Below are 17,122 nucleotides of genomic sequence, written 5' to 3' on the forward strand. Positions count from 1 at the left end.
TATTTTACCAAGTACTTTATCCGTTATGCCATGGTGGTGGCTGATAAAAAGATAACATGCTACCTTCATGGGTTAAATAAAGTTTCAATCGAATTTCCATGCAGATTCTAGAGTTTGACACCAAGAAAATGCACCTGAAGAAGGTTGGAGGTTACATCGGCCGAAACTTTATGAAAATAACTGTCAGGATAAGAATAATAATTCGAATACTTGTAATCATAAAAAATGCAGCAATTATTGATTTTGTTTATCCATAATTGACAACATGGTGCCCCCCCCTTTTTATTTAAAATCGCATTACATGATAGAACATGTAACACGAGGTCAAGAAATACCTCGAATTAACTAATATAACGCTTGTTTTGATGTTGCATAAAAAGTGGCTCTTGATTAAAAGAGACAAAAAGGTATGAATACTCCCCTTACCTGTACAAGAAAATCCTTTCTGTAATTTCGTTGAGAGTTTGGGAGATTTCTTGCGAAGTGATGCCAGACTCTGGGAATCTTCATTAAAAGACCAGGCATCAACTGTGGGATAAAAAAAAAAGAAAAGAAAACAATTACAACAAATAAAATCTTGCTGAAACCCCAGCGGGCGTCTCCTTGTGTCCTGTTTATTCACAAGAAAAGCTTATTTCTATAGCAATTACTAATGAAGAGAATAAAAAGACCTCGTATAAACATCCTGGACGTACATATAAAAATCTTGCTGAGTTTTTGAAGATGTTTCACACTCCCTCTGACTTCCATGACCTATTTTCTTTATTCTCTCTTTTATTCTATCTCCTTTTTCTTTTTTTCTGTCATTCTCTCTGTATAATATGATTTGATTTTTCATTCCTTTCTAGATTTTGTATAAAAGAATTTATATTTAAAATCTGGTTCAATTGGAAAGACAAGGCTTGATGACGCTGGATTTCTACAGAAACTGCAATAGAATTATGTATGCACATATGATGCCAAAAGTTTTTGTAAAAATCAGAATCATATATGTATATATATAGTGGCACCTTATTAAATGGTAATTTTACAAAAGAATGAATTACGTGCCCACGTCATTCACTCTGTTGCTTAGAATATATATACCATAATTTATAATGATAAGTTCTGTTTAGGATTTTATCACACACATAAAAAACATTATTGACACTTCTATGTGCACACACGGATCCTTTTTAAAAACGCTTCCACATATGGGAAGGAGCTGCTAAAAACAGCCTATCCTGCCTTGACAGAGTACAAAATAGGCTTTGTGGCTCAGTGGGGGATGCCCTTTTCCCTTCCCTGCAGCCTCTCTCCCGACAAGAGAGACATTGCGAGCCTGTCTTTATTTTATCGTTACTTCCATGGCAAGTGCTCGTCTGAGCTCCAATCTCTGGTCCCCCCCCTTGCCAATCTTTAACGATAAACACCCGTCTAGCTGAAACCACTGTCAAAAATTTTCCCCACTCTTTAGCTGTGCCTAAATCAAAACGTAGATTCCATAAACAAAGCGTATTTCTTAGAAGTGCATGCCTGTGGAACTCTCTTCCGTTTGCCTGTTTCCCACCTGACTACAACCTGGATGTCTTCAAGTCCAACATAAACAAATTCCTGATGAATCTCCCCCTTAAGTAAGACACTTTATCAAATCTCCGATACTAACGATTACTATGATACTATCCCATTGATTACTGTGCACACAATAACTCTTATCCCTGAGTGGCTTCCGGGTCTTGATAAGTAGTGACTACCTTGTAAAAATGCATTGTTTAATATAACTTCAAATCTGGTGTAGAGCAATTCTTTTCTCTATTTTCTGCACCTAACTTATGTTTTAATTTCTTTTATTTTTAAATAAACTCAAATGTATTGAACTAAAACGCCAATATCAAAAGTGCTCAATAAATATATAGAGCTGTTATAAGTAAAATTATATAAACATCTGCAAAATTCCTACGCAGATCAATCCATATTTTGACGGTGTTATTCGTCTCCTTGGGGGGGGGTCAATGATGATTAAAATAATCAAAAGAAAGGCTAATTTATTTTTAAAATAAATAAATAAACACAGTAAAATAAAATAAATATAGAAAGTAAAATAAATATTTTTTTATTTTAGAAGAAAGATAAAGATTAAACCACATAGAGATTTTCTGATATTTAAGCGCTATAAGGATCAGTTAAAGTGACAACTGCACGCAGTTGACATCCCACAGAAAGACTGGGAAGGCAGGGCCAAAGACAGGGACAGTTGGAGGGCTTTGTCAAAGCAAGGCACTGCGACTTTCAAGATCAACAGAAGAAAGGCTGCAGAGAACAAACGTAGGAGGAAAGCGTCATCTTCCCAGGGACCTTCTTCCCAGGGATCCTCATGTCACGGAGTGTGTGTGTCGAGGATTGGTCTGCACAGTCACCAGAGGGCATACCGCCAAGGACAACCTTCCCATTGATCCTCAGATCCTAGGAATCAGCCAAGAAGATATATATGGATATAATTATTCTTTTCTCGCTATAGACACTAGTGTTTCATGCTTTTGCAGTCATCAGTGTAGGATGACAATTCCTGCCGGTCAGGAGATTCGAACTCGACAACAAAGCTACCTTTGACTCCATTTACTAAGCCTCTACCTATAGGCCACCAAACAATTGCCACGAGAATGAAAGGAATTAATAGGTAATAAACACTCAATTTGGGCGCAGATATTAGGCAATCCAGAGTGTTCGAACGATGGAACCTAATAATGTATAAGATCTGACTTTAAATAGTGAGTGCTTAATTATGTTTTAGGTTCAATATACTAGAGTATCGTGTATGGTGTATACATAAATAGTATTAAGGAAAAGCCATTTATAATTGAACTCCTCTCTTTCATATATATATATATATATATATATATATATATATATAATCCACAAAGCAGTGTTTTATGGTAAATTATTGCCCTATTAGCCTCCTCCCTCTTTTCGCCAAAATATTTGAGTCCTTAATTAATCAAGCTCTAGTCCATCACCTTAGAGTTACTAAACCTTTGACCAACCAACAATATGGATTTAGGCAAACACGTTCCACAGCAGATATCCTAACTGTAATCTCCGAACGTATATATAATACATTGCACAAAGCAGGGGAGGGGAGAGCAGTAACCATAGATATATCTAAGTCTTTTGACAGGGTTTGGCATGATGGTTTCCTCAAGGAAACTCATATCATACGATATCACTGGATGAATACTTAACATAATAAATCCTTCTTAAATAAAAAAAGAATCCAGGTTGTCCTCGACGGTCGTACATCTAAACAATATGATATAAATATGGGTGTACCTCAGAGGTCGACACTTGGACCTTATTATTCCTAAAATTGATAAATGACCTCCCTAATAAAATTGTCTCTGAGATGGGTATATTTGCCGATGATACCACGCTCTATAACATGCACGACAAGAAAACAAATGAAGATATCTAAGGCAATGGCAGAAACATTAGATGAAGACTTCCAATCTGTAGTGGAATGGGGACAAAAATGGAATGGTCACATTCAATGCTGTCAAGACTAAGCTCGTTTCCTTCAATAATTACAAGAAACCTTCTCAACCACAAATGGCTATTGCAAAAGATACTTTACCTGAAAGCACTTCTTTCAAACTTCTTGGCTTAACGTTCACAGGGAACATGAGTTGGAACAGATACATCGGGAGCATTGCCAAGGCTGCTGCAAAGAAGGTGAGCTCTCTATACTGTGCTAGAAAGTTATTTACACTTTGAAAGTATCCTAAATCTCTACAAAGCCACCATTCGCCCATGTATGGAGTATTGGTGTCATATTTGAACTGCTAGTCTCTCACTTCTGGACAGGGCTCAAAAGAGAATCGTCAACCTAATAGGTCCTGAACTGTCATCTAAGCTTCAACTTCCGTCCCATTGAAAAAAAGTTGCATCCCTCTGCCTGTTTTACAACTATTTTAATGGTGGATGCTTTGACAAACTACTAGCCCTTGTACCCTCTTGATGTAAATACCCCTGACAAACACGACAAGCAGCAAAGTCCCACCCCTACACAGTAGAAATCCCTAGATGTAAGAAAGCCTTCTACTCTAATAGTTTCTTCCCCATAACAGCTAGACTTTAGAATCCCAGAAGGAGATTCTATTTTCCGAACTGTACTGACATGCAGAAGTTCAAGTGTAATATGAACAGACACCTTGCTGCTCAACTCCCTGCGTAGTATCCCTGCAACTTATGTCCCTGATAGTAGCCCCCTACATCAAATATGCACTATGCCTTGTTTAGGGTGAAAATGGATTAAAATAAAAAACAACACATGATACCTGAAATAATATTAGTGTAGATTCTCGAAAGCAAACTAATACAATGATTTCAAGAGATTCATTGACTTACTAGCAAAATAATTTTACAACGTAGGACTTGGGAATTTTTTAAAATATTGTTTTAAAGTTGAAAACTTCCAAGTATATATATATATATATATATATATATATATATATATATATATACATTCATTCTTGGAAGTTTTTCGAGATCAACAGAAGAAAGGCCGCTGAGGACAAGTGTAGAAGAAGGAAAGTGTCACCTTCCCGTCTGCAGAGTCACTAGAGGGCATGCCACTAAGGACAACCTTCCCATTGATTCTCGGATCTGAGGAATCAGCCAAGAAGATAAGATATACTTCTTATAAAGATTGTGTTTCTATTGTTAAAGTGCGTGAAAGAAAAAAAGAAATAGAATTATCAGTGGATAAACTTTTTGGAATAGATATCTGTTCTGATACGACACTCCACTTTTTCTGCCCTCGGTCAGTGGAGGAGGAATCTCATGACTGGGACAATTTTTTTTTTTTTTGTTCTTATCCAGAGTGCCCCTTTTTTTGGGAGCTGGATTTTCCCTACATTAAAAGCCGACCTTGTGTCTAACTCTACTCTTGTAAGGAGGCAAGTAAATAGAAACTCTTTGAAATAGATTTTCAAAAAAATAAAAAAATAAAAAATAAATCTTACCTCGAGAAATTGGTGACTCCGAGGTGGGCATCTGACCTAGTTTACGAGCGGGCTTTAATGGATGGATTCCACGCCCTCCAATATTACCAGTTGCAGGCTGGATGAGATCTGAAATGATGAAAATAAATTTTAAAAAAGCAATAATAATGTTGTAGCCTTGCAAACCGGTAATAATCAAGACGAACATAATGGTATAGTTAATAAAAGTGAATTAGCAGAAGTTACAGAAGTACACATCATGATTCTGTGGCCATAACTGCCACAAATTGCTAGTGATATTTACTTCCTTCCCACCACATGAAGATGTGACATAATGTCTGAAGGTGAAGAAAATCAAGCCAGCACTAATAAAGAAGGGACACTCTGGTCTTTTAAAAATTGCCTGGGCAGCCCCGTCGGCGTTCCTTGGTCAAGGCGCCTCAGGCAGTAAGCATTAAACTTGCTTCATCCAAAAGATTTGAGGCAGGGCTTTGGATGGTAGATCTAATACTATCCAGAACAAATTCCTCAACCCGTCAGATAAAAGGCCACTGACATGACCCAGTTTCTTTCTTTCAGTTGGGATGAAAATCTCGACTGGCATCTATTAGTGATCGGAGTCGTTGGCCAAATGAATGACATGTTAAATGCAAGTATATTTATTGTCTCAAGGTAAGTCTATTATTCTGAAAATAAGTGTATCAGCTTATCCCTAACACATAGCATTTAATATAACCAAGGATTTGATGATGACAAAAAGAAAATTGAATCTATTCACTTTTAAATATTTTCGTCCTTAGTGACTATTATTTGTTTAGAAATAAGGCGATAATAGTCAAAGACAACTCAAAGGTTCCCTTTTCATTAGCTACTACACTGAGACGTAGAAGGCACCATTCCTCTCTGTGAATTGTTTGAACGGTTTCCTGCTTTTTTTTTCATATTTAACTGAATAACTTCAATAAAATTATAATAAGTAAATAAAAATATTTAAATTTCATAATTTTTTATATTATATAAAATTGGTAATCATTCTTTGAATATTTATGAAAACATTTTATTTTTTAATTATGTTTCTAAATTTTTGAGATGAGGATTCATTATTTGAATTCTTTGGACTATTGTTCTCATCTTGATAAGAGCCAGTTGCATAGCGGATAAAGCACTTGGTCAAATTCAGTATTACTCTTCTGTGGGTTGAAGATTCTATACTCAGTGTGCGTGATACTCAAAATACAATTGTGAATTACTTAGGATTTCTACCCAATCATGGCTGATGGAACGAGAACATGCTACCTCCATGGATTAACTAAAGAGTTCTCTTCAAAACTCTGTGTGGATACCCCGCGTTTGAGAGAAAGATGCCTGAGTTCGACAAGATACACCTACTGTGAGAATTACACTCAAGATGAGAACAGTAGTCCGAATAATCTAGATAATATGAATAACAAGTCATCATCGCAAAAATTCTTCTTCTTCTTCATCATCATCATCATGGAGGTGATGGGGGGTTCAAAACGGACTGACAACCTGGGTGTGGCGAGTTCGAGTCCATTTCATTCCACAGAATCACTTTAAGTTAAGAAAATTGGTAACCTTCACGTGATCCCTTCTCCTTTAAGTACCCAATGTTTTTCTAGAAATAATTGGAGGTTACATTGATTACAACATTATGAAAATAACACTCAAGATGAACGCTTACATGATCTAATGACTATTTTTCCCCTTCAGAAAATAACTACATCCCAACCACATGTGACACTCTGTCCATAAAAGTCAGTAATCTAAAATTCCCTGTCTTGAATTTGCGCGCCAAGCAAATAAACCTTAAATTATCATCATGGAAAATTACTACATCGAACTAGAATTTCAATCTTCTTTTTAACAATGTTTTATTGAACTATTGTTATCTTATGTCATGAACACACACACACACACACCCGCATTATGCTTACATGGTTTAATGATTGTTCTTTTCCCCCCAGAAAATAACCACATCTAAACCACGTGTGACACTCCGTCCATAAAAATCAGTAATCTTAAGCTTCATGCCATTTTTATGAGATACACGTTTAGCAAAGCTTAATGAACACTCGCCACAAGAAAAAACTAACGTTGGAACGATTTGAATTAATATTTCTCTAACACATAAATAAACGTTATTTCATATCAATACAGTGATTTCCAGTTCTTTGTCAAGTGTCGTTATTTTCTGGAGTTATTCATATTTTTATTTTATGTATGTGAAGATGTGATTTGGTGATAACTTTCTGTTAATTGGTTAAATTTGCCTTTAAGGGTCACGCGGATACTCTACTACTTTCGACTTCTAAAGATTCCTGTAACCTCGGCCTTAAAAATTGATAAATCCCGATTATGAATTGATGGATGCTGACTCACACTCTTACTAAATAGTGACTCTAGCCCAGAGTACTTCAAGAAGAATACAACTGTTCTTTTAACCTTGGTATGTTCACAGGTCATCTTGTTATTATAATCAATAATGCCACAGGGTTAAAGACTTACCTGCTCCAGATCTAGTTGGGGTGGTCATATTCTTCTTAACAAGGACTGTTGTCATCTTTCCAGGGGCAATCAATGCCTTGCAAGTTCGATTTCTTTTAGATGATGGCATCTATAATAAAAATAAAAGTTTGAATAAAACTAAATAAAATACTATGTATATAATTAATTATTTATTATTATTATTATTATAGTTATTATTATTATTATTGTTATTATTATTATTATTATTATAGTTATTATTATTATTATTATAGTTATTATTATTATTATTATTATTATTATTATTATTATTATAAAGCTCTATCTGAAAGTATATGGAGCTCTTTACATGGGCAAAATCTGATTTTTTCATTCGATTTTTAGAAATTGATTTTCCATATTACCTCTCTCTTTTAAATAAATGACAAAGTCCTATATTCCAAATTTCAAGATGTTGTTCATCTTACAATTTATTCCTTTGAATTTGAAATTATTGAGCTTCATAAATTAAAGTATTGGTATAAATAAAAGGTGAAATACAACTGAAAAGAAAGAAACATATATATATATATATATATATATACATATATATATACATACATACATATATATATATATATACATACATAATTATATATACATAATTATATATAAATATATATATATACATATATATATACATAATTATATATATATATATATATATATATATATATATATATAATTATATATAAAGCTTAAATTCTTTGAAGTAAAAATTAGTTTCGTATAAAAAATAAATACACATATTCTATATTTAACCATTGTTAATATTATCTAAAGCAATAAATATTAACTATTTTAATTAATAAATTAATAAGTATTATATGAGATATTTTTAGTGTTGATTATAACAATATGACAACATTCTAATAATACGTTGGTATGACGTTAATCACTCTATGACATTAAAATCAAAGATTTTTTTTTTTACATGGGGATCACCACTTATCAAGGCCCGTAAGCCACTCGGGGATGAGGGTTATTTTGTGTACAATAATCAATGGGATAATATCGTAGTAATAGTTGGTATTGGAGATTTGATAAAGTGTCTTACTTAAGGGGGCGATTAATCAGGAATTTGTTTATGTTGGACTTGAAGACGTCCAAGTTGTAGTCAGATGGGAAACAAGCAAACGGAAGAGAGTTCGACAGGCGTGCACTTCTCAGAAAAAAGCTATGTTTATGGAATCCACGTTTTGATTTAGGCACAGATAAAGAGTGGGGAAAATTACTGAAAGTGGTTTTAGCTAGACGGGTGTTTATCATGAAGGATTGGCAAGGGAGGACCAGAGATTGGAGCTCGGACGAGCACTTACCATGGAAATAACGATAAAACAAAGATTGCAAATATAAAACAAGAAGTGTAAGCCATGTTTAGTTTCAGAACAGTTTCCGATGTTTCGTTGTTCTACACAAGTCCTGAGAGGTGACTGGTTTGCAGTCGACAGTTCTCGAGTTGGAATCCACAGAGCAAAAGATTCTTACCGTGTTGAGACGGAGAAAACATGCGAAATTGCTACAGAAAAGGTTTAATATTTATGAAGCAATTCTGATTTCTGATTGGTTGGTAGCAAAACGTGAATTAATTCGATTCGTCAGTTCCTAGCAGCATCGTTTATAAATAGAATCTCCCGACTTTGCGAGATCGTACCCCATTATAGTAAAAATTATTGTAATAATATATATATATATTTAAAAATTATACGTACATATTCCAAAGACGAACCAGCGGTTTCATTGTATGGGAACAGCCTTCTGTGGCTGATAAAAACCTAATGATGATCTTTATTGGGTTTTATCAGCCACATAAGGCTATTCCAATAGAATGAAACCGCTGGTTCGTCTTTGGACTATGTATGTATAATTTTTAAATATATATATATATATATAAAGGATGCAGTTAGCAACTTAATATTTTATATCTTACCTGTTGAGAAGATTGGCGGAAAACTTTATCTACCAATTTTTCAGCTAACTTTTTCCGCTTGGAAGTTGCGTCCTTACTAGCAGGTTTTGGGGAAGTTCCTCCAGGTGTTTTTGACCTGTAAACCAAAATAAATAAATAAAATTAAATAAATAAATAAATCATTTAAATAAAATTTTAAATAAAAAAATAAGTTAAATCAAAACATAAAATATAAAGCAATTATAGGAATAATGGACTTGGCCAGAAACTATAAATATTGAACATGTTATGGGGGTAGATATTTATTTGCTGCCCACTACAGCAAGAAGGCCAGAAGATGGGGATGTCAAGGCAGCACCCATAAAAGAGGGGCTCTCTGACCTAGCAAAAAGTGCCTGCGCATCCTCGTCGGTATTCCCCAGTTAGAATGCCTCAGACAAGAAGAAATAAACTTGTCCTCATCCGAAATCTGGGTGGCAAGGCCTGGGAGGGTGGACCTCCTATGTAATACCCAGACGGTGTACATCAGTTTGACAGGTACTGGGCCAGTTCCTGGCCCTGCACCTGTTGGGCTGATTGGCAAGAACGGATTCCTGATTGATACTTTCTAACCAGGTTTTCAAGCAGCCGGAGCGGTGAGGAGACCAACCTTTCATAATAAAAAAGAATGAGCAGCATAATGAAGGTAGAGATTCGTGGCAGTTATGGCCATAGAATCATGACGTGTACTTCTGTAACATATTTTGGCAATGCATTTTTTGTTAGCTATAACATTGTATTTGACTTGGGTATTATAGACCTCCAAGGTTACAATATCATATATATATATATATATATATATATATATATATATATATAAAATAGAAAAATCTTATTATTAAAAATTAATCCAAATTTTCAAAAAAAAATAAAAACCTGTAAAGAAGGTATACAGAATTTTTAATTATCCGACAAGGAGAACAAATAAGCTTGAAAGACCATATTCCGTGGAGTTTAGAATTTTTCTCATCAGAGGAAAGAGGTTTGCAAAATATACAATAAAGGTTAATGCATTGAAAGAAACCACAAATGTGAATCGAATCATATTTGCATAAGAAATTTTTTTACAGTTAGTGAAGGTTTATAAAGTTACATAAGGAGTAATGAAAGCAGGAACAAGGAAAAAAAGCAGGAGTATAAAAGGACATGGTAAAAATCCATTGCAAAAAGAAGGCAAAATCCAGGATAAATCCAATTAAATCCATTGATAATCCATAAAAACAGGAAACAGAATTACAAACGTCCAGGGTAAATTAATGTATCCAGAAAATCAATCCGCAAATTTTTTTTTAAATATGGCAGATACGGCAATATGGAAATAGAAAATAGTGAAAACATTTTAGCAAATGAAAAAGGTAAAAAAAAGTTATATATCTATAATATAAAGCTGAATGTGTGTGTGTGTGTGTGTGTGTGTGTGTGTGTGTGTGTGTGTGTGTGTGTGTGTCTGGTCACGAATAGGCTCCTTTATGGCTGACTATTTTAAAAACTGATTACATATAATGATAGAAGATGTATCGAGACACAGGAATGGGTATGTTTGATCTGGGGGAACGGTGGTTCATTAAAATTGTGGGGTCTGCGTTCGCGCCTGGTCCACAAAGTATGGAAATAAAAAAATTTAAAAATTAAAAAAAAAACGTTTACAAGTGTTTTTGATATAGATGTACATAAGAATACTTTGATAAGTATGTTTTAACTTAAATAGGGATGGTATTATAAAATTGTGGGGGTCTTCGTTCGCACCTGGCCTCCATAGAATGGAAATAGGCACAAAATTTAATAAAGAATTTTCATATCTATCTGCGTAAGTATACTTTGATAATTATGTTTCAGTTTGAAGAAATATGGTATAATAAAATTATAGGGTGTTCGTCTGCACCTGACCTCCATAGAATGGAAATATGTCACAAAGTTTAACAAGTTTTTTTAATATAGATCCACAGAATATTGTGATAAGTGTTTCATTATGAACAGGTATGGTATAATAAATTATGGGGTTTATCTATTTTATTTTTACTTTCATCATATTTTGCTTTGGATTTGATACCTCAAATTCGAAGCTATCTCTTTACAACCCTTCCTTTTCATAAACTATCATACTTTCATAAATCAGAGTCCATTTTCTGTAGGCTGTTTTTGAACCCAGTCAACGACGGGTACTTTTGCTAGTATATATATATATATATATATATATATATATATATATATATATATATATATAGAGAGAGAGAGAGAGAGAGAGAGAGAGAGAGAGAGAGAGAGATAGATAATAGGTTGGTGCAAAAATAATGTCGTTTTTTAATGTTCAACTATATATAAAAACGACGTTATTTATGCACCAACCTTATATATATATATATATATATATATATATATATATATATATATATATATATATTATATATAAAATAGTTGTATAGTTTCAGTTTCCTAGATGTAAATCCACCGAAACTCCTGATTTTATCAAAAAACAGAGCGTGTTTATAGTATGTTTATTTATACAAACATTATTGGCTACATATGTGTATACATACTGCTGCAGGGACCCGTTTTGCTTCATCAGACCTTGGTGTCCACTTGAGACCAAACACAATAATATTAAATTCTTTGGATACAAATAGGCTTTATCCAATTTAAACTAAAGAGAGGAAAAACATTGAAGAAAAAGTGTCCTTAGGGGATTAGGGTTAGACGAAAGACGGGAAAAGGGGAAAGTTGAAAACATTTGTGCGTGCGTTGATCAGTCATAACTAGGGCTGTGACAACAGCATATTCTTTTCATTGTTTTGACTCTTGAGTATATATCCGTTAATATCTTTTATGTTTTTATATAGACTGATGTGGTTCTTGGTTGATTAACTGTGTCTGTATCGGATATATACCTGGGAGTCAAAAGAATTGAAAGAATATGCTGTTGTCACAGCCCTAGTCATAAGTTAGGAACATATGTTTTTAATTTCTTTTGGTGAAGACAACTTATTATTTGTCCTTATATTTACATAATATTTGCAATCTTCAACTTTGATCATAGCGACAATAAATGTAGGTAGAAGTGTAAGTTATCTTTCATTTGGTAACAGTTATTTGTTGCGCGGTTTTACATGGTTTTATTTTCTTTTAACTATCGTTAAACATAGCCGCAAACCCTAACCGACAATAATTGGGTCCAATTTCTTACTCACCCTGGAGTTTCACGTTCTGGGGTTAATTTTCGCTTTCTTGGTCGACCAGGACCACGTTTATTTTGGACATCATCTCTGAAAAAATCATTCAAGATAAGAAATTCTCATTAAAGTTCAAAAAAAGGTTTCTTGCAAAAACTTAAAAAAAAACATTAAAAAAAATGAAGTTTCACAGAAAAAATAGACATTTCTACTTTCCACTTGATTAACAAATCAGCATGTGACATAGTAACTAAATTACAAGCTTATAGTTATATATATATATATATATATATATATATATATATATATATATATATATATATTATTTAATACACATTTATATATATACTACATATATATAAACATTACATATATATATACACACACATATATATATTTATATTATTTAATACACATTTATATATTAGTATTAATATTTACAGATTGAATCCTATCCACCCAAAATGCTCAATATCCGAGATAGAGTATCAACATATGAAATCGATGCCTCTATTTAGTCTCAAAAGACAAAGGATACCCCTTGTAAGGGCAGCTGCACGTGTAATTGTGAGGCAAGGGTTTTGCAATCCCCAACCACACCTCTGCTGAGTCGGCACTGTTTGAGTCCAGTGGCAAGGAGAAATCCCGGACGACTGGAAACAATGCCGAGATAAGCAGAGAGCACATACAGCACTTGCAAGTCCCAAGCGGTCACCCATTTAGTACTGACCAGGGTCAACGTTGCTTAACTTTTGTGATCATGCCGTATTCAACATTTAATAGGAATATATAAATAAAATTCTTTGAAAAATTTGATTAGACGTTCAAAATATTCTTTGATATTAAGCAGAAGAATAAAAGAAATGACTTACTCTCGTTCTTTTTTCAATTGAAGTCGGTTCAGTTCCTTCTGTTTCTCTTTGTAACGTCGTTGCAATTCAGCGAGTCGCATCCGCATCTCAAGTTCGATGGCATCCATGCTTTCAAGACCTGTTTCCAAAAAAGATTCAACATCTGTTTCCCTCAGTTAAGATGCCTCTACAGAAATGAAAGTACCCTTATACATGGCAAACAACATCTAGAAATAACACCCTCCCACCCCTACCGTCTTCAGCCTACGAAAACAGCGCTAATCACAAATTGACCCCCTTTTTATTTTCATACCTTCTAGGTCGAAATGGATTTGGGGCAGTTTCTATACATGTTTGATTCAGAAATAAAAAAAAGACACTGCATCACCAAGAGCTTTTTATCACAGATTATATTACAAAATTGACCCAACCATCGCAAATGTAGATAGATGGAGTATACGATGCAATACTGCCCCATATGCTCTCTTACTGTCCAACCAGTTCAACGATTGAAGTTAAAAAGAAACTTCCTTCACCACGTTCAGCTTGGAACAAAATTTCAAAAATTAAAATAAAAATAAAAAGAAAAGTTCTGTTAGGGGCCAGAAAGCTGGTAATCCATCCTTTTGATGCTCTTCATCCTAGATAAGAAGAGCAGTGGTTTCAGTGGAAAATAATCAACCGCACGAGAACAGGAATAGAGTGATGAAAGGCTGCTATGAGCAAATAAGATTACAAAGCTGATACATCATCATGAGTCGCATCTTCCACTTGGCGCAGATTACAAAGCCATGTGACTTATTTTTCACCATTTCTTCCGATCTAGGGCAAGTTGGTTGATGGACGCCCAACTGTTGAGAGATGTCCAATCAAAAACATTTTCCCTTCAACATTTTTCTTGGCTTTCCGCTGCTTCTCCTTTCTTCTAACATACCCTCAAAACATAACTTTGACAGAACAGTGGTTAATCGTTTTGACATGGCCAAAAAATTGAAAGGTTTTACTTTTGATTTTATCAAATAGAGGGGGTAGAGAAGTAGTTTGACAGAGAGCGGATATTTTGTTTGTTTTTCAATCAAGCGATGTCCCATAATGAAACGCATTATGTGATTCTGAAACACTTCAATGCGATTGGCTAGTTGTTTAGTTCATGTGATACAATCAAGACTATATAAAACTTCTGAAAGGATATAAATTAAATAATCTTTTACTTAACCAGTTATCAGTGCTCTTTTCGATTTTTGAATGGTGCTTCTGTTTTTCAAATGTCAAAACCGGTACAACCTTCAGCAAATGCAGAGAGGGGGCTATACGATATAAAATCTTGTTTGCCCTCTACTCCCCAACAAGTGCCGCTCTTCATCCTGGATTAGAAACATCGTGGGTTCAGAGAAAAATAACCTACTGTATAACACCAGGAATGGGGCGATAAAAAGCTGCAATGACTGAATGAGATTACAAAACCAATCAACCCATTGTAGAGAAGAGGACTACATGAGGCAACACTGTCCTATTTGCCCTCTACTACAGAAAAAGAAGCCGCTTAAAAGATGTCTTAGAGCTCAATGATAATGCAAAGAACTGTTAAAAGAAATCAGAAATTATTTTATCACTACAAACTCCGAAGAAACAACGGGTAATTTGTATATCATGATATCATTTCCTCTTGTGGTGGCATAGGTTCACATATAACTATGCAAGTTAACTTGAGAGAAATGTCAGTGCTTAAAGGGTGTATGGACAGTGGACACATCTAAAAATAATCTTTAAACTTTTAAGAATATGATGGACTGACATCCAAAGCTCCTGACGGAGATGTATTGACACATCAGAAAAATTTCTATTTCAAATCTTAAAGGCATTTCCGACTGGCCGACAGAGCCACTTGCAGAGGTGCGAGGACATACATCTAACAACATCAAGTACAACAGCTAAACAAAGACGAGGATTAAAAGGAAGTGTCCGACAGCTTATCGAGGAGTACGAGAGGAGTACAACATGGCAGCGAATAAAAGAAAGACAATGGAAGGCAATAACAACATTGAAGAAGGAGTAAAAAAGCTGAAGAGTTGAAACGAATAAAAGCAAACAAGGCACGAAACAATCAAGCTTAACAACATCAGATGAGGAAAGACAGAGGCATAGTTGAAGCAAAAATTATCCAAATTGTGAAATCTTTTTAGCTCATTTAAGCATTATTTACAATTATACGAGGTGCCTTAAATAAGTTTCTAGAATTTTTTGTACAGCCATTTAAAATTGTCATAGATGCTTGAAAATTCAGTATATTATTGCTGAACATCTTATGAGATGAACGACCAATTTTTATGATTTTAGGATCAAAAGAACAGCTAGAACAAGAATTGGAATACTCCCTACTAAAGTCTAATTGTCACAGTTGGTTAATATCAAAAATGCAATCTGAACTTGACGATACTTTAGAAGAACGATTTGAAATAAAAATCTGTTTGAATCTTGGAAAAATGCCACAGGAACATATTGAATGCTTCACTTTTTTTGGACCTTCTTGCATGGATCAAGCATCAGTTTTTTAGTGGCATAAGAGATTCAAGGATGGCAGGGTTGGTTAGTTGTTTTTGTTTTATGGCATATCAACCTTTTTCAGGTTATCTAATGCCGAATCTAGTTATTTTAAGGAACGATTTTTAATGGAGTATATTTTTTTTTTATGTCAGATTCTATTTAACCCATAGTTGGGACCCTAACAGGTACTACCACTCTGGGTCAGAGTGGACCTGGGAGCAATGGCAATTAAAGGGTGGCTCCACACTCCCCAAAGCCCATCGGATATAGTTTTAGGTCATATCCAGGACCGTAGGATGGCAGGGAGTCTGTAAGAGATGATAAGAGGTGTGGGAGAAGTAAGGAGGTCAGAATACCAGAGTTGATTGGCCAAATAAAGAATTTCATGGGTGAGACCCCCCGTGTGTCTATAGAGATTTCTTCGAGGGGGACTAGAGTTTCATGCGTGTACTATCAATAAAAGTGCCAATATGAAAAAAGTTTGGAAACTTATTTAAGGCACCCTGTACTCTTAAACAACGACTGAGTTTTTTAAAAAATGTTAGCTTTATAAAAATTAGATTAATATTACACAAGTACAAAATCCTGCATTAATCTTTTGGGTAGTGTTCAATCACGAGCTAATTTTTTTTGTTTCACATAGCCATTAGCATCTAACGTGGTAGTACCTGTCAGAGTCCCATCTGTGGACTAAATAGAACTTGACCCGACTATTGCATGCAACACTACCGGCTGGTATGCATAGAATTGAAATATCAATTAGTGATGCCTTCCACAGTACATATCATACTAAGCCGTGTAATCTACCCCCCCTCCCTCATAAAACATTCATAACAAAAAACTCGTTTAGCTACAGCCACTGCCAACAATTTCCCCTATTCTCTATTTGAGTCTAAAAATAAACAAAAAATTCATGAGCAAGATTTCTTTCCTAAAATTACTCTCCTGTGGAATATAATACCGTGAGACTGATTCTCAGCTAACTATAACATGGTCGTTTTCAAGTCTAATGTAAACAGGTTTTTGTTGAGCTATCCTCTTAAATAATCAAATTCTACTCAGATTCTACAACTACCGATCATCACTGTATTA

At 34.4% G+C, this 17,122-nt stretch overlaps 1 protein-coding gene across 6 annotated transcripts in view; it reads right to left on the reverse strand.

Moving 5' to 3' along the window:
• LOC145297491 (uncharacterized) overlaps nt 1-17,122 on the reverse strand; it is a 241,128-nt gene that overhangs the window by 61,812 nt on the left and 162,194 nt on the right. For 5 of the 6 annotated variants that reach the window (XM_080143383.1, XM_080143387.1, XM_080143386.1 and 2 more), the window contains exons 13-18: nt 13,508-13,649; nt 12,654-12,728; nt 9,451-9,565; nt 7,503-7,611; nt 4,998-5,105; nt 427-528 (exon numbers count right to left, since the gene is read on the reverse strand). In XM_080143383.1, coding sequence (XP_079999509.1) covers nt 427-528; nt 4,998-5,105; nt 7,503-7,611; nt 9,451-9,565; nt 12,654-12,728; nt 13,508-13,649 — 651 coding nt within the window. The remainder of the gene's footprint in view (nt 1-426; nt 529-4,997; nt 5,106-7,502; nt 7,612-9,450; nt 9,566-12,653; nt 12,729-13,507; nt 13,650-17,122) is intronic. The other variant, XM_080143382.1, reaches the window with a different exon arrangement.

Source organism: Euprymna scolopes, chromosome 18 (genome assembly GCF_053919585.1).
Source record: "Euprymna scolopes isolate OS-2025 chromosome 18, ASM5391958v1, whole genome shotgun sequence".
Lineage (NCBI taxonomy): Eukaryota > Metazoa > Mollusca > Cephalopoda > Sepiida > Sepiolidae > Euprymna > Euprymna scolopes.